The 18,703-nt window shown below is 43.6% G+C and overlaps 1 protein-coding gene across 2 annotated transcripts; it reads right to left on the minus strand.

Annotated features, from left to right (window-relative positions):
- Positions 1-2,157: 2,157 nt before the first annotated feature.
- PDE6H (phosphodiesterase 6H) lies at positions 2,158-8,974 on the minus strand. Of its 2 annotated transcripts, none has more exons than XM_021552740.3 (4): positions 8,914-8,974; positions 3,973-4,159; positions 3,677-3,717; positions 2,158-2,816 (listed from the first exon to the last, which is right to left on the minus strand). In XM_021552740.3, exons 2-4 carry the CDS (start codon positions 4,110-4,112, stop codon positions 2,740-2,742), a joined length of 258 nt encoding a protein of 85 aa, XP_021408415.1. In that variant the 5' UTR covers positions 4,113-4,159; positions 8,914-8,974; the 3' UTR covers positions 2,158-2,739. The 2 variants fall into 2 exon arrangements, with proteins under 2 accessions (XP_021408415.1, XP_077639256.1); XM_077783130.1 differs by lacking the exon at positions 8,914-8,974 and adding an exon at positions 7,355-7,555 and having other exon boundaries at positions 2,279-2,816.
- Between the last annotated feature and the right edge of the window lie 9,729 nt (positions 8,975-18,703).

The following is an 18,703-nucleotide window of genomic DNA, read 5'->3' on the forward strand; positions in this document are numbered from 1 at the left end:
TTTAACACATTTGCTTTCTTGCACCATAGCCATCTCTCACTGGAAAATGGAAATTTCAGGAATTATGGCTCATTAGAAAAAAACTCAGAACCTCAGACAAAACAACTGTGAGTGTGTTTTAAGACTCTTATTCTAATCCTCAAAATTCCTTACAAGTAAGGGAATGAATGTGATTCCTATTAATGAATAGAAATTATTCTTAAAATAACTAACATATTTGTTGGCTCAAAACATCCATCTTCTGATACAGCTCATCAGCCAGGTAGGTATGAGAGCTGGGTTATGTGTACATTCTTGTTGGACTCCTGTAGGAAGGAGAACTGAGAAGTTCTCTGATGGGAACAGGGGCTATGGCAATCAGATGTGGAACTACACCAGGATCTTCTGATTTGCTAAAACTTCAGTCCCTGGACTAAGGAGAATTTTGCTTGTACCCCAGTATTTTCTGACAAAGTATCTCACTGTCTGTGGACTGTTTTCCCAAGGTCTGGGAAGAAGAGGGAACAAAAGGATGAATTAAAATTTCCTTATCTTTTTTTTTTTTTGTCATGCTTAAAAAAGCTTTAAAAAGGGAAAACTCCATTAAAATAGAGGCATCCAGCTTGAAGGATTCAAGACTGGATCTAATGGGTCTTTTCCCAGAGAGAAGAAGACAGACTGAGAAGGTGGAATAAGGATCATATGTAACAGGATGGCATAATGGGAGGGAGAGGATAAGAGTATTTCCATACAAACATTCACATTTAACTGCAGAAGGAGAAGGCTAGTACATGGGCTTAAAAAAAAAAAAATCAGTTCCCTATCATAAAAGCTAAATAAAATGTCATTTATATAAAGAACACTTAGGGAAAGAAGAAAAGCATTAAAAGGTGAGAAAGGCAGGAAAAGCTGGAATAAGTGGAAAGGACAGACTGCCTCTGCCCAAGGAAATAGCTGTGGGCTGCAATTAACTAAATGGTACACGACTTCTGCACTGTGAGAGTGCTGCAGTTCTGAACCACTCCTCGGCTTACTGCTGTGTCTAATGGCAGGAGTGCTGAATAATAAAAGCTGTACTCTGGACTGCCAACAGGAATTAATTTCCTTTAGCTTTTGGTGCTCAAGCTATATTTTAACTGAAAATTGCTAGCTTTTATTTCTGGAATAACAGTAACAGATAACTATGGCACCGCCATGGATTTATAGCAATGCTTTATGCGTGGGGATCAATTGTTTAGACAGGATTTGCTCTCCTTGCCACAATCACTCCCTGCTCCCATGAACATGTTCAGCATAGGAGATAAGATAGGGGGAGGCAGTTCTTATGCAATGAGGCTTCTTAAGCTAAAGGCGATGACTCCTTTTCTGAATATTATATATTCACATAATACACCTCCTCTTATGAATATTATGTAGCTACAATAAACTTGCTCCTTGCCTGCAAACAAGCCAGAAGCCTTTCCTTAATGCCAGGGCCACAGGGAATCTGGGTGCCTTCCCTGAACATTTAAGTGGTTGTGGGTGCCTCACCACTCAGCTGCCAGACACCAGCAGACACAGATCGATGGGGTTAAGTGGATTCGCTCTGTGCTTGCCTGCATGTACACATTCTACCCTTCCCTGCCTCCCCCCTTGCTCTGCTGTTACTTCTCTCTGGGGACACCGTTTGCCTGCTTGTCCAAACAAGTTCCAGAGCTTGAAATTGCCAGGGAGTGAACAGACAAAAGCCTTCTTACTTATGAGGGGCAGGGTTAAGGGAGACTTGTCCTATGCTAAATACAGGGAAGAGGGAGCAATTACTGCAATATCATTTTCTGTTGCATGTGGCAGGACCGCTGGCACAGTCTGGTGACAGAGCATAAGGATTCTCTGTCTTAATAAGCAGCAAGCATGTCCTGGGGAAGCAAATGTCTCATGTAAATATGTATTGGCATGGGGACAAGTGTCACACAGGGCTTCCCATCAAAGGAGAGGAAATGCAGCATCATTTGGGGGGCTGCTTCTTTGGAACTGCAACCACAAAGGAATGAATAATAGAATTAATTCACTTAGCTATTGATCTCAGACACACACATTTTCATTTGACATTATGAGAACAGCCAGACTCTCGTGGTTCATAGCCTGTGGGCAGTACAGCAGAGACAGCATTTGCAAGCCCTTTTTTCCCTATTTGCTGATGAGGTAAATCTTAGCAGCATGTTCCTTATGGTGAGCTGCTGGGGAAGGATCTCCTATGGAAAGCAGCCTAATGTCTGGGACTAGTGACTCTAATGCTGTTCTCTACAGATGTACTCTGAGCAAATAATTGGTGGCCCAAATAACACAGGGATCTAGCCATGGAAATTCTATATAAAAAGCTGAAGAAAGGGAGGGAAGGAAGAAAACAGACTGATTTCATTAGGTCTGGACATACATGCACACAATATCTCAGCTAATCAGGGAAAAAGTTCAGATACAACCTCTCTGTATCACCATAAATATTGAGGATCTATGACAGTGAGAGAAGAAAGAATATGGTGCAGGGAGACATTAAGACATTTTTCAGTAGTTTCATCACATAGAACATTATGTCTGTTCAGGGTCCCAATAACTTCTTCACCAAATTAATCTGCAAAGTTAAGTTTCTCATAGTTAGCTCTTACAAAACCACCCTGCCCATAAGCAAGTGGACACAAGGGCCAAAAGTAAGTGTCAAAGGTGGTAAAGACCATGCTGGGATCTGTGGAGTCACCAGGTGACATGAGTAGAGATGCTGACACCTTAGATGATCCCAAACTGGGCCAGCTCATGCAGTTCCAGATGGCTGAAAGCTTCCCATGGGCAAATCACGGTGATATCTGCAAAAGAGGGAAAATGACAAATGTGCTCTCGTAGTCCAATGCACTCCTTGGATTTATTTTTTGTTAATGGAAAGGCTGATTTACTCAGGAAATGTTAAGAAGAATGAAATTCCTTTTGAAGGTTAAATGGGCAGATGAGCATTTCCAATCTGGTACTACCTGTCAGACCAAACCAGATCAGTGTACTTTCTCTCTGTGAGCAAAAGCAAGCCAGCAGTTCCTAGTCTCTTCAGAGACTATGTAAACTTGTGTAAAAGTTAATTCCAGTTATGTGGTTTCTCCTGTTCTTACAAAGTACCTGCAGCCAAACTGTGATCACCTTGAAGACATTTGCAGTTTTAGATCAGATGCTGAATAATTTGACCTACAATATTCAGGATCTGTAACTCTACCAATTCTTCAAAGTTCTGACTGGCTACAGCTTATCCAGTGCATGTTTCTCAATCCCAGATGGGTACATAAAATTCTTAAAATTAGGATTCTGATGACCACACAAATACTTCACCATCTGGAATTTAGTTTCTGTGATTTTTTGGTATTAATAGCTTAGCATTTAACATTTATTTGAGAATCTCATGCTGCAGAAATTCTTAGCCAGAGTATTAGCAGAAAACAAACAAGCACTTCTGAAGCCCAATGTAGACATAGTCTGAAGCTGAAGCATACATAAATATGTAGTGTATGTAAGCATAAGCATGAATGTGGCAGCTTGGGGAGGCAGAACTAGTGTTCCCTGTGACCCTGAGAGCTGCAGACAGGCCAGGGAAACAGAGGCACCCCAGAATCCTCTCCCATGATCAAGTCTGTCTGTGCTAGTACTAAAGCAGCACATGACAACAACATCCTGCAGAACTTACCTGTGCCCAACCCCTCCATGCCTGGGATGTCATCTCCAAACCTAGGAGAGAAAAGAGCAGGTAAGGAGTGAGTTTGGGGCAGCAGAAAGGAAAGGGGAGATGCCCTAAACCCCCAGCCAAGGAAGAAGAATTGTGGGTAGGGGATAGAAGAGAAGCAGCTCCAGGCTGGAGAGCTGAGGGGGCAGGGGAGGAGCCCCTTCTGGCTCCTTGCCCAAGGGAAGACACACAGAAGCACAATGTTGCAGTGAGGAGCTACTCAACTAGCACGGTTTCTTTTCTTTCCAAAATTCCCTTACCCTCTTACTCCTTTTTTGGGGGGCTTGCTCTTGAACTGCCTTGTCTGTCTCTGCTTGAACTTGGGAGGACCCTTGCGCGGTGTTGTGGGGCCGGTTGGAGCATCTCCAGTGTTGAGGTTGGCGGCTGGGGTCTCACTCATCGCTGGGCTGTGTGCAGCAGGCACGTGCCTCTCTCAGATCCCTCTGTCTGCAAGATAACAGCAAGGACTGGCACAACGCTCTCCTTATCTTTTCTAGGTATCAGTAGTCAGATGACAGAATTATGGAAAATATAATTGTGACAGGATTAAAGATAATGGTATTAAAGATAAAGAAAGATTGTAATCTGTACAAATTAGGCAGGATAGAGCTGCCTTTCATCTGGCATGCTAGAGTTAAGATGCCAAACAAAGAGCATTTGAGCCAAGGCCAAAAAGACATTTACCTCATGGTGCAATGTCTTGCAGAGTCATGAAGACTGATACCTTCATTTGTCTCAAACACAGTTGCACTCTTGGACACAGGCTGCTGCAGAAGCTTGCCCCACAATTTAGGTAAAATAGAAGTTTCATGCCAATGTTGGGTTTTTTTTCCCAGCTAGCCTTAGAATAGCATTGCTGAGGTTTTTGCATACTGGTTCATGAACCGGACTACTACAGGAGCCACAAAGACACACGCATGGCTTAGAGAAATATCCTGTCCTTGGGAATCACCATGATATACTTCACCTATTCTCATACTTGTGCCTAAGCATTACCTTTAGGACACTGATGGACATGGGATGCTGGGCTAGATGGGTCCTTTGGCTGGAGCTGCAATTAGGGCCCAATGTTTGTCAATACCAAACTTGTGGGAAATAGCATAAGATCATTGCAAGATTACACAGAAGGCCAAGGCAATGCACTAGAGACAATCTTTTAATCAGAAGTTAATTTCACACATTTCTCAGGATATTTTGTCAATACCAAACTTGTGGGAAATAGCACAAGATCATTGCAAGATTACACAGAAGGCCAAGGCAATGCACTAGAGACAATCTTTTAATCAGAAGTTAATTTCACACATTTCTCAGGATTTAGAGGAGTGAAGCCTGTAACTTTCTCCAGGATGTGCCCACTTTTGTATTTTTGAGCATTATATTACATGTGCTGACCCCTCTTCACCACACTGTATGAGCCAAACTCCACAGGAGATAAATAGTTATCAGGGAGCAATTTCTGTTTGGGAGGTATGTCTCCTGTCTTGGAAGAACTCTGCACTCTGAGCTTTTTGCTTCCTTCCCAGAGAGGACAGCTATAACTCTCACCAGTGCCCAAAGGGAAGCTTCCAGCCCTTCATCAAATTTTGTGCTAATTAGTATGCCATTAGTATTATAATGGTCTGAACAAGTGAATTTATGAATAAAAATAAATGCAACTTCTTTCTTTCTTCCTTGAAGTCATGTTCTTTGCCATGACTGTTATATATCTCCTATCTCCAGGTGTTCATCCCCGTGCATCCAGGCTGATGTAATCGCTGATGGAATTAACTTCAGGATTTGGTTCTAAAGGCTAATCTCATTAGGTCACCATAGTACTCTGGCTTAATCCCTAACATCACCTGCCATGACACTCTGGATTTCTAATCTCGGAACTATAAATACCATCAAAGATTTTTTTTCCTTAGTCTAAAGAGAGTTCATTCCTTTGTCCTGAAATAGGCAGAGCATTGGAAAGCAAATCCTTATATACAAGGAGAAAGATCATCTGAGCAAGTCTCCTATGTCACTTCCACATCTATACAAGGTGAAGAGCCATATTTCTGTATCTGTGGCAGTCTTGAAATATTTCATCCAGGGCATCTTTCCATCTGTGGTGGCAGTAGGATGGTTCCAAATGATAGCACCTAGAGGCAGGCTAGTTCTTCTGTCGCTTGTGGTCAGGCTTCTGTCTCAGCTGTAATATCCCAAGCAGGAGACTGGACAGGTTCCAGCAGCCCCAAATGGAGCAGCAGATGGTTATGTCTGAAGCTGAAGTATGCACAGATGCTATTCCCCCGCGTGTAACACAACGCTTCCTAAGCACACACTGTGCCCACAAACACAAGGATCAGCTCAAACTGTGGAAGTTACTTATTTGGCTGCCATCTCTGCAGCGCCTGAACAGTTGCCCAGTATTTACAGCTTTCTCTTTTTCCTCACAGCATGGTGGCAGAACAGGCAAACACTGTCACCTTCTTCTTTTACAGCATGAGAATTGAAATGCAGTGATAGGTATGACCTGTACTGCACTGCTGGGAGGAGAGATGAAATCTTTTGACTCACAGATTTTTTTGGGCCAGACTGAGAGATGAAGGCATTTTGCTTCCAAAACAAAGACAGAATTTGGTCCCTCTCTGTTACTCAGGATGGGGAAAAATTCAGATGATACTGCCCTACTACAGAAATGCTTTGCATCAGAAAGCTGCTCCCCACCATGTCTGCTAATGTGCCAAAATCTATTATAATGTTTGCCTCAGGTGCAATTTTCATCAGTAAGTTGTCTATCTCAGTGTTAGACCCCCACTTCTGAACTAAAAGAGATGTGCATCCACTTTAAAGCACCATGTTAATCCAAGTTACTTGGCACTCCTCTTGAGGGCTAGTCCCAAAAGTACAGCAGAGAAAACAATCTAGCTAACAGATTTCCACCCCTTGGGACTGACATACAAAACTTGAAAGATGCATTTGACCTCCGTCTCCAACTGAATTCCTGCCTGCTTCAATAATCTTTACTATGCACTGGCATGTTACCTTAACAGCACGACTTTGAAGGTCAAAACATCTTAAATCCTTGAGTCCACATTTTGCCCCTGACTTCACTCAATAGAGGAATATCTAATGGAAAGATTCAGCCATTGAATTTTCTTTTTTCCCCAGTCTGAAGTAGTTGTATCCATTTCCCAGATATTCAATAACCCAGGATTTGGTAGGAAAAAGGATCTGCACAAATCGTACTTCTCTCACCTGCATGAATTCAATAAAGAGCACTGAATGAAACTATTAGCTAGGAACTTTTTCAACATTGGGGACAATTCTAATTTCTTCATTACTAATCTGCTTCTGTATTCTCCATGCATCACTAAAAAACAACAGAGAATGGAAAGCAACCCTAATGTCACATAACAACTTTCCTCTTGCCACTGAAATCAAGCTATCTTTCCACCATGGAGCTGGTGGGTCTTGTTTGCCATCATTAGAGTCAAAGAATTCTCCGTGCTGGAGTGGGCCCAGCCCCACAGCATGGAACCTGCCCCAGTTCCCACACCTTGGGAACAAACTGCTCATACACACAGCCAGACAAGCACCCCAGGATCACAGATAAGAAAGAAATGCCAGTAGCAGCTTCTTCCCATGGGAATTTCACAGCCTTTTGTCTTACCATACCTGGTTACTTGGATAGTCCTTGGTACCAGATCAAACAGGTGGCTTGATAAATGTTTTGAGTCTCCTCTAGATCTCTGCAAGAGCTATGCTGCCTTCTCCCAGTGTTTCCTGGTCTGCCAGAGCTCTTTTGCTTCTGCCAGCACCAGCTGGCAGCTCCTGGGCAAGAGCTGATGTCTGTGGATACAAAGACTGTTGAGGCATAAGATCCTATGCCATGTACTTCCTCTGCTCCCTCCTCTGATGAGGTGTTACCTAATTGCCCCTGACAGCATTTCTGCTCAGTCAAGGGCTTAATCCTCTAGGTAAGAGCTTTGCTTGCCTCTGAATGCTAATTATACCTAATACACATTAATGGGCTTATCTCAGTTGCGTCAGAAATCCCACCTCGGGGTTGTTGGCCAGGTTAATCATCCTTCTTTTAGTTTTATTTAAATTTAAAGGGGCTTGAATACTACTGACAAATGCTGACTCTTTAATCTGCCCCATCCTTAATATCTAACTCTCTGTGGAAAATGACCCTGGCAGATAATGTAGACGCCTCACTTGATCTTCTTTTCAGACCATATTGGTGTAGGAACTCATCTCCCCCGTCCCAAGCTTTCAAACATACAGAATCCTCCATGTGAGCTTGTCATGCGCTGCCTCAGGGTGTCAGACACAGAAACTCTGTAAGCCATGGCCCTCCATGCAGATATTCTTGCAGAGACATACATCCTTGTGCTTGCGTTGTTTTTATGAGTTTTTTGCATGCTCAGCTCTTGGCCTCGGGAGAGCCAGTAGCATCATATCCTTTCAGGCTTTTGTCAGGCAGTATCAAATCCAGGGCCTCTGAGGAGTCTCACAGCTCCAGTCTCAATTGCTTGAGGTGGCTAATCATAGTGATGGGGAAACGTCCATGCAGGTTCAGCCCTTTCTGCTCCTGTGTCTTACACAGGATTTCAAATCCTTCATCCTGGCAGCAGTTTTAAGACCAAGAACAGGTGAAAGAGGATGCACTCTAAGAGACAGAAACTCATTTCCAGTAGAACTGTATTCCCAAATGGGGATCACTGGAAAGACTATCCACATTGAAAGAAGGGATTCAGTAACAGCAGAGGTACAGCATCAGGTTATAAATTCCTCATTGGTGTGCCCTGCAGGTGTGGCTGGGCACGGGGGCAGGAAACACCAGCTGCCCGTCCCAGCTGCTCCTCAGTGCTGCTCTCATGCACACTCAGCCAGCTGAGGACACAAGGCAAGGGGGTTCCGGGGAGCCCCAGCCGAGGGGTGACCAGCATGAGGAACTGAGCAGCCCCTGCTTGTGCAGCTGGGGAACTTTGATACAAATCACTGCAGCAGCACCTGCCCTAATTATACGGGAAGAAGAAAACAACCACGCAAGAATCATAACTCCTTCTCCCAGCTACTGGATCTGTTCACTATCTCCAAGTACAAACATCCAAATTTTTCCCCCATGGAGTTTTACTTGGACTTTTCTCTCCCCTGGGTTTTTCAGCTAGTTTCTTTTTCATCCCCCTCTCCCCCCTTGCTAATGCTTTGAGCTCCTGGGGAACACTTACAGTGCCAAGGGCTCCTCTTGTAAATCATTCAACTCCCGACCTCCAGCCTGCGTAGAAAGAGTCTCGAAGTGTCGTTTGTCCTCCAGATATACCCTGCCACCAGGTGACATCAGGGCATCAGTTGTGGGCGGGCATCCACATGGCAGGGGTGAAATGAGGGGAGCACGGTGAGACCAGAGCTGTACAGGCACAGCTCCAGCAAGGTCTGAAGGAGCAGCAGAGCCTCAGCACATGCCTGAGGGGTGACGTGCCCCTTTCTGCAAGAAGGTTGTGTCTTCTCTGGAGCTTCTGGGGGGACATCTCTGGAGAAGCAAAGAGAAATAAAGAAATAACCTGCCCTTTGAGTGGTGCTGCTTCTTAGGAACATACGTGTGTGCACATGTCAGGGAAGGGGAGATTCCCAATCCCTCTCCTGTGCTGGTGAATGCCCTGAGGGGTTTCCAGTAAACTTCCCAGAGGTGCTTCAGGGGCAAAGACACACCTTACAGAGTGATGCACACAGCTAGCCCAGTGTTAACAGGGCTGAGTCCACTCAAGGAAGTCATAGGGAATGCTGCTGGGACACTGCCAGGGCTCTAGTGAAACTGATGGGAAGGCAGGGAGAGAATGGGAACATCTGTGTTGCACATGGGTGGCCAAACAGTCCCTCCTGAGACCCAAGGTGTTGGGCTGAGGTAACAGCTAGGTCTCATCTGGCTACCAGTAGCATTGCTACTGTGAGTGCCCCCAGAGGTAGAGCTCAGCCCATACTCCAGCCCATCACAACTCCATGTGTGGTAATGCTTACTATTTTATACCCAGTCCTTGGTATCTCCCATGTGTTTTAATAGCCTGTTGTAACTGCCTGGAAGATCAGTGTCAGAAATGTGGAAAGAGTTGGTGGAGTCTCAGGGTGAAAAGAGAAGGTCCAGAGTCCTGCAAAAAGGTGCTGGAAGATCATCCTCATCCTCAGCTGCAGCAGTGCCTCAGCCATGGCCTGTAACTTGTTGGAGGTAAAACCACAAGGTTAACAACCCTCAGGGGCTCTTGGCTCTAGTGAAGCACCTCACACTTACCCTTGCTGAGCATCCACCTCACTGCACAAGATCAGGGCTGGCAGGACTGAGAATAACCCCTGTAAATGGAGGAGCAGCAGGAGAATCAGAGAAACACAAGGGCAGAAGAAAACAAATGTGTGGGTTTGTTTATGATGGATGGGATTTGCCTTTGGGTGGGGTTGGAGGAGGGGATTTTGCAGCAGCCAAGCCAGCCAGGGGTGTGACTGTGTGGACCAAGAGGGGACAGTCTCTCACTGATGGGACAGACCCTGGCAAGGAACACCAGTCCAGCACTGCACTGGTGCTGAGCAAGGGTCCCATAGCTGAGGCATCTGACCTTTCAGATGGCTGAAGTTAGACAAGATAAATCCTTCAGTGAGACTCTTAGCTTACATTGGAAAAATCAATAAGGTCCTAGCCCTTGAGTGGGCACTGAGAGGCTGGGAAGTAAATCCTAGATGTAGCTGAGAGGCTTTCCATCTAGCAGAGAAGGAGCAAACACACATTCCCGCACATTTAAGACAATCACACAGCTTTCAGAGGCTTGTGCAGTAATTTCTGGGCACAGGAAAGAGAACGGGGGCAGCATCTTGTTGTCATTCTCTCTTTCCCTGTGATGACTAGAACTTGTATACAATGTGTGGAGATTGATTGCACTCATCCTCATCTGACAGCAGAAGTGATTACTGTGGGCAGGGACCTGCTTGTGTAGATATAGAGGTGCAGCCTGCTGGCAGCAGACTCACTCCCATCCCTGCTGCTCATTCCCATGCCTCCATCTGCTGCAGATAGGTTTCCAGGGACTCCCCCTCCCCTTCTGCCCTTTTCTATGCAGGTGAAGTTGCTGGGGAAATCAGCTGTACAGCCTTGTACTGCTCTTTCTTGAGGCTTAAAAATTTACATATGTTCAGGCTGTTTGTTTTCAAAATACTCCCTTTGTTTTCCTGTTTTTCCAATGAAATCTGTCTTGCTTCCTTTTTACAAAAAGTGGACTGTGGGAAAAAAAATTTTCATGGTATCACATGAAGTTATTTTTTTTACCACTGACAAAACATGACAGAAACTCCCTAAATGGCCCCACTGCTCATGTTCTTTCTTATCTCCTAGGATTATCAGTCCTCTCTCTCCATCCATACTCTTTCTATCCCTTTCCCTCACAACGTGGGTGACATTTACTTTGCAGAGTGTGGGTGCACAGCTTCCTATCAGAGCAGGAGGCACCTGCTTCATGTTTGTGTCTGGCTGCTGCACCAGATGGATGACAAGTCCTGCCCAGGGACTGAGAACCCAATCCCTGTCCCTCCCTGCCCAGGCTTTTCTTCCCCAGAAAAGCCAGTGCCAACTTTTTTGGCCACAACTGTTGCCATTCGATCCAGAGCAGAGCTGCAGCAGAAACCATGTGGTGGTAGCAGGAATGCAGTCCTCATGGCCTCAAAGGAAAACTCTGGAGCTTCATCACCTCCAGCCAGATTATATTCTGTTCCTAAGAATCACTTAAAAAACATCTCCAAGGTTTCTGACCCTATTTATGAGCTGGTGTAGCCATGGAAACCGTAGTTATGCCAGAAATAGCAGCTCACTTGAATGACAAAGAAAACACAAGTTTACAAGGCAGTGATTTTTCCAGAGGCTGACTGAGCTCATGGGACTGTGGGAGGAAATCCCAGCTGAGGCACAGACTCAGGGATGCAGCTGATAAGGGCTGTGGTTGGTGTGGGCCACAATAACTTTTGAAATGTGTCTCGACAAACTTGTGCCACATACTTGGGAGACTTTGTGCCTTATTGATAGAGATTTATCACTTACCACAAAGATACCTAACTGGAGGTAAGCAGAGATTAATCAGGCAGTAAAATGTTGGTTTCCCTTTGGAAGACAGGCAGCCCACCAAGTGCCTCTGGATCCCTGGTGAAGGAACTATGGTAGGACCTGGATTTAGAATGGGATTGTCTATTGGTCTCATAGAAGATCAGTGAGTTTGTCATGTCAACAGTGTTTTGGTGAGAAACTCAGTGTAGTAAGGTGCCTGCAAATGAGGACTCACATGCTGTAGTCCTCCTCCTGCAGTGCTGACCATGTTCCTAAGCCTCATGTCATTTGTGCTAGTGCAGAAAAGAGAAACAGATACAGGGGATTGGGCTTTCCCTGGCACACATATTTGGTTGTTTGAATATATGCAAATCAGTCCATTAAAAATGCAGAGAAGAAGGCACGCTCTGAAGAGTTTTATCATTTTTCCTTCAGGAAATCTTGCACAGTTATTTTGGTGTCAGGATGAAGCATCTATAACAGCCTGCAATAAACTGGGTGTGCTGACTTTGGGAATCTGTGCCTGCTGCTGGATACAAAATTTGTGTTCAGTGTCACTGAGCTCAGCTTGCAGAAGAGACTGATCTTGATACTCATTTCTACTCATACCCTGGAGACTTCTCTGGGAATAGGGCAGCAAGGAAAGAGGCTGAGGTCTGTTTTTCCACCACAAGAGCTGGAGAGGGAGAGTTCCATGACCAACCTGTAGGAAAGGATCCTTTGAGGAAATACAAATCAAGTGATAGGATTTTGCTGAACTATCAGCAATGGCCCTGTCTGTGATACAAATTGGGTATTGGGGACATAACTAAGTCCTCAAGCCAAATGGCCTTTGCAAAAGCTTCTTCAGGAAAAATGAAGCCCCTGCTTTTCTTATTCAGTCAAGGCTGCTCTACTTGCACATGTCAGAACACCACTACAGGCCCCAGGCTTCCAGGCACAAATGCTTCAGGACATTCTGGTGCTTTTTATAGCAGATGATATAAAACCATGTAGTCTATCCTACACTTCATTAGTTACCAGAGTTATATTTTCCTCTCAGTAATAAGTCTGGCCTTTCTTGGAAGAGATAACGAATCTTAGCATCTCACACTTACAAGACTGCTATGTTAGCATGATTTTAGTAACTTAAAGAAATGTTTCCCTGATTGGTATAAATCAGGAAAAGGAAAACCAAAAGAAATCTCTCTCTCTTTTTTATTTTTTTTTAATATCCTTTTTCACCATCAGATCTCAAGAGAGAGAACTACATTTTTATCGTTCTTATTTGTAAATATAGAAGGGATGGTGGAGAGAAAATTCATAGACCTGCAGATGAGACTCAGCCATGCAGGCATCTGCTGAGGAGACTGATGTTCTCGGCCATGCAGCACAAAAAGCTCAGTCATTTCTAATTACTTTGTGATTAATTGTTTAAGAGCATCCCTATGCTCATTGCAGAGCTGTCCCAAGAGAAAGCAATATCATTAGTGAGCGTCCTTTCTGTGCACTAAGTTTGCTTAATGTCTGCATCCAGGCTCCTGGTAACGACACAATAGGACTGACTTTGTTAGATAATTTTAAAAAGAATCCTTTCTTTCTTGTTTTTACTCTGCCTACAATTAAAATTTTAATTTATAAGATTTTTTAATTTATAAGATTATTTTTCTCCTGAATAATGTTAACAGTACAAGCTCAACATTCATATCTTGAACTTAGCATTTTTCTCTTTTTTATCAAACCCAGGTAGTTAATCTGGTTATCAATGTGACTGCTATAAATCAGAGCCTGTGGTTGCCCTTAAAAAAAGCACAGTTTCCCCAGTATTGTCTCAAGAGTCTTACTCAGATTTTACTTTCTCATAATTGATTCCTTCTGTATGAATTACATGCCATGTACCTGTGAACAGTGATTAAATGGTACACTAGCACTCTCTAAAATCATGCATTGAATTAAACAGAGAAGTAAAAGTGCCTTGTTAAAAAAACAAAAAAAAGTATATTTTTATTTAAACAGAAATCAGAAAATCAGATAGTTCCAGAGCTTTATTCAGTTTAAAACAGTGAAGCAAAAGATTCAGTGTCACTGGGCTACAAAGAAGAAACTGTATACAAGTCAACTCCAGATGTCTTCTTTCCTGACAGCTCCTTTTCTCATCTTTTTTTTTTTTCCTTCTTTTTGAATGATTGATTCTTTCTCCTTGGCAACAGCAGACCAATAAAGGAAGGCCTCCCTAAACATTTTGGTAAAATGTTTCTTACTTCTTCTTAAGGGGGCACATATCTTCCCATGGCTTTCACACTTTGCAACAGACACTCTTCCTTCCTCCTCCTACCACATAAAAGCACTGCTGTGCAATCTCATTCAGTTCAGCCCTTTGCCACCATTATTATGATTTTTTTTAATGTAACAGTTGAGGCTTTCAGAAAGAAATGATTGCTTCTGGGGAGCATCTCACACTCTCCTTGGGAACATTTGACTAATGGGCAGAGGAGGCAGCTCTTCCAGCTCCATTATCTTGTCTCTTGGGTTGCTACTCACCTCCCAGACACATGGATGCTAAATGCTCTAGCTGCCATGTGATAGCAGATCCCTAGTGGAAATAACTGTGGAAGGGAAAAAGGCAGGGAATGAAAATCTGAATAAATTAAAAAAAAAATATTTTCTCCTTTTTATTACTTAGGTGTACTACTAGTAGCAACCCTTCTGTTTTCCCCACAGGATCTTGCACAACTGTAGAGCTTAATGTTGTAAAATTTGTCTGTTTGTTCATTTGTTTTTGTTTTTTAATGCTCTTTCACTGTCAGATTCCAACCTTTTTATTTTAGATCCTCTACACTAGTTTCCTACTGGAGGTACATACCTACAAATTGCTTTGAAGCTTCTTGCTGGGAGGCTGCTAAGGATATTTCTGTGCCAAGGATCTGGAATTCCATCTTGCTTTCTGGTCCAGTCAAGCATCATAAACACACCATAGACAAAGCAAATTGTTTAGTAGTCATCTTTGCATGTGGAGCATGCACAAATTGCACAAAGGATGTTCTGACCATTTTGTATTACATGAAGATTTATTTGTGGGACACTGACAGCTGATGGTGTATTTTGACTGTAATGCTGAAAATTATTTCTAGAAAGAAAAAGAAAATAGAGGAAAAGAAGAGAGGAAAATGGGGAATTTTCCCCCACTGACCAGCTGTGGAGGGCAATGATGGGGTTCCATAGGAACATCCTCTGAGGACTCTCTCCAGTGCTGCAGATGATGACAGTCAAAATGACCAGTATGATGATTTCTTGCCATGCTTTCTCTTGGTATGATACAATTTTCATCAAGACCCACTTAAACTCCTATGGGTTATTTCTGGGTCTGTTAGATCTGGGAGGAGAACGCTCATCATGCGCAAATGTTGTGCATTCATTGCTTGTTAATCTGTGAATATATAAAACTGGATAAAACTTACTGAGAATTTAATAGCCAATGGCTCTTCTGTTGAACACCACATTTGTTTTTCTCCTTTATACACTGAAGTCTGCAATATAAAAGAAAGAGAAGGAGTGGGAGGAACAGCAATTCTCACACCAGTTCTTCCATGAGAATCCACCATAATAACACTGTGGGGGTTTACGGAGGCAGGGCTGTGAGAGCAATAATATGTGAACAGCACAAGCGCAATAAAGGAAAAACATTGCCATAGAGAGGCTGCTAATTATTGTCTCATGGCTTTGAGAGATGTTATATAGCTGCAAGCAGCACGCCCTGAGCTACACGGATATAAGGCACCTAAGAGCTAGCCAGAGGCTGGACACAACCTGACTGGAAGCCATAAATTCTGGTATGCAATCAACTTCATTGTTGAGAGTATTATTTAGCACAGGAATGTCAGGGTGCAGCTGGCAAGGGAGATTTCCCAAGGTCAGCAGAGGAGGAGAGGATGCCACAGCTCTCCTAATTTAGTCCCAGTTTCAGCTCTGGCTGTTTAAGAAGAAAGTCACAACACAGGGAGGAATGCTTGAATAAATAACCCCTAACACCCTGTTGGTGATCAGCTTAGAACTGAGATTTGATTACACTTGCTGAGATTTGACCTTACATAACCACCTGTTTTCTGAGAGGTCCTAAAATAATCCAGTCCCCTTTTAAATCCAGCTCTGGTGAGTGACTTCTCTAGGACACCTTCACCTGCAGAACACTGACTTCTGCCTCAGCACCAAGTGAGGGATGAAGAACAAAAGCTGCTTTCCTGCATGCTAGGCTCTGGAGTGCAGGGGATGCAGAGAATTCATCCCTGCTCCCCTATGACAGGGACCACCTTCCCTTCACCAAGCCCTGTCCTCTCACTCACCCCCTCCCACAAGCTCCCTCTCTCTCCTTCACGGAGCTGCTCTGTCCATCCTCAGCCTTCCTCAGGCTAGACTCTGAGTGAAACTGGCTGTTTTGCCCCTACCCTCTCTCTCATCCCCACAAAATCCTTTTCCTTCCTCTGTCTTCCTGTTTCCCTTGCTTCCCCAGGGGATTGTGAAGTGACACGTGAAGTCTTTGCACACCTTCAGGCTTGTGACAGGGGTTATGGGATTAGCACTTTAACAAGCCTGAAAGCTGCTTAGACAAGTATTAAATCCCCAATCTACATCTTTCAAAGAAATCACTTCTGGAGGAGCTGGAGAGACGGAGCACAGTCATGTCTTCAGGGGTCATCTTGTCATCCAGCTGAGAGCCCTCAAGTCCAGTGGCTAGGTGGTTTGAAGGTATTCTCATATGACTTGGGGTTGGAAAACCCAGTTAAACCCTTAACATGGGCTTTGTGTTGGCACCTCAAAGTGCCTTCTCTCTCTTTGCTCTTCATGCTGAACACTTGCCTGACATTTTATCTAGCCTCCATCCCTTTCTTATCTTCCCACCCCAAGGGCTGTGCACTCCTTTGCAGCACTTCAGGTGTGAGTAACCACAAGTAAGAAGAAAATAGGCACCTGTGTCCTAGGCACAACAGGACCAACCTTACGATCCTGACTTCTAAAGCCAATCCCAGGGCAATTTATGCCTGTGTTTTATTCAGAGGAGATGAATTCATGCTTCATTGGCTGTTTATCCCACTTAACTGCGAGTCAGAGAAGGCAGTGCTGGGATTGCCAGAGTTGGGTGGCACCTTGTGGTGCAGTGAATGCTCCCCCATATGGCAGGGAAAGCTCATGTCGGAGCTCCCCGACCTGTCACCTTGCCCATTCCCATCCCCTCGTGACTGCATCAGGACCGGATTACCTCCTCCCATCTCTGCAGGGAAGAAGATCTCTGCATGTAGTCAGGGACACCATCTGAGGACACCATCTAGGGGACACTCATGGCCAAAACTGACGCTTACCTTGCTGCACCTGCTGACGTGAATTTGCTGAACTGTGAGGTCGTCTTCCCAGCGTGTCACCTGTATACTTCCTGGAGACTGTAAAAAGCTTGAGGAGGAGCCAAAGCTCATGGCAGTGACAGCATTCAGCAACATTATTCATTAGAGAGAAATCAATGTTAGTAACACTATGTACCGAGTTCACTGAAAATGCAAATTAGTAGTTTCAAAACAAATCACTTTACAAGAGAAGCATTAAATAGCATTACTCTGTTGAGCCTCTTAAAATTACAGACATGGATTCCCTACCTGGACTTAAATTTCATTTTTCCCCACAGAGCTTTCAGCCTGGGAAATTTCAGCTCCAAATTAGACAGTTTTGGAAATTACGTGTAGGTGAAAATAAGATATTCTAACAGGTGAAATTTTTCATGATTAGTCACTTTTAAAGGTCATAAAGTAGCTGTGTTCCTCAAATGTAGTGAGTGACCTGCTCCACAGAAGATGGAGATGACATTTAGCAGCACAAAGCTGCAATGTACCACCACTGTAAAAAGTTCAAATCTAGAAATACTGGATACCTAATGGCAGCAATCCAAATTCAAACAGGAAAATAAATGCCCTATTTTTTTAATCTTAGAGTTTTTAAAAAAGTCAAATTTATTGTTTCCAATAGGGTGCTGCAGACATATATGCCTATTGAGAGTACAGGCTGTGTAGTTGAAGGATATGCGTTTAAAATTTTGCACAAACTTTTTGAAATAACTTAGACATTAGTGGTTGATCACACCTATTATTTTGGTCTACTAATTGTACAATCAGCTGTTATCAGTGGGGTAAAATAAGTAAGACCTAATCAAAATATTTTAAGTAAAAAATATTATTTTCCAGCTAAGAACACATTTGAAATTTTACCATGTTTTTTGCAAAAAACCAGGTATACTTTAGCTGTTGGCCCTGCCTCCTTCTGTCACAGACAAAAGAACTGGCTGTGGTTGGACAATGTCTGCCAAGAGATGATCTTCATGGCATGGAATCAGTTTGTCAAAGATGAAACACTCGGTGGTAGAGATTTGCTTTCAGTGATGTCCTGCTCCATTGTGGTTCAAACCTTTCCTTTCTTCCAGCAGAGCAGTGACGTGCTTCCCCAGCAGGATGCTGGATATCCTGACCCAAAGGATCATGCCTGGCTTCTAAGTTCCCATCTGCTTGGCATGGTGCAATTCCAACATCTACATCTCTTTCTCACACTGCTTATGAATAGGAAGAGGAAGCACAGAGCAATTACATGATGTCCCTGCGATTGCATACTGACTAATTTCTAATTTAGGAGTAAAATCTGTTTCCTCTGCATGCTAGGCAGATGAACCTGTGTAGGTTGAACATACATACATATGGTGGCACAGAGCTACACATCCCTATACCTTTATGAATATCTGTGGATAAACTGATCTTAATTTATGCTCACATGTGTTTAGAAATAATGTGTAAATAGCTGCACAAAGGCACATGCAGTCTGGTGTTTAACTAAAAAGAAACTCACAAAAGAGACCAAGCTAAGCTCCATTATTCCTCAGCAAGAATGAATGCAATAACACTACTTACAATTGCACTGTACACAGTGGCTAAAAC

Source organism: Lonchura striata, chromosome 5 (assembly GCF_046129695.1).
Source record: "Lonchura striata isolate bLonStr1 chromosome 5, bLonStr1.mat, whole genome shotgun sequence".
Classification (NCBI taxonomy): Eukaryota; Metazoa; Chordata; class Aves; order Passeriformes; family Estrildidae; genus Lonchura; species Lonchura striata.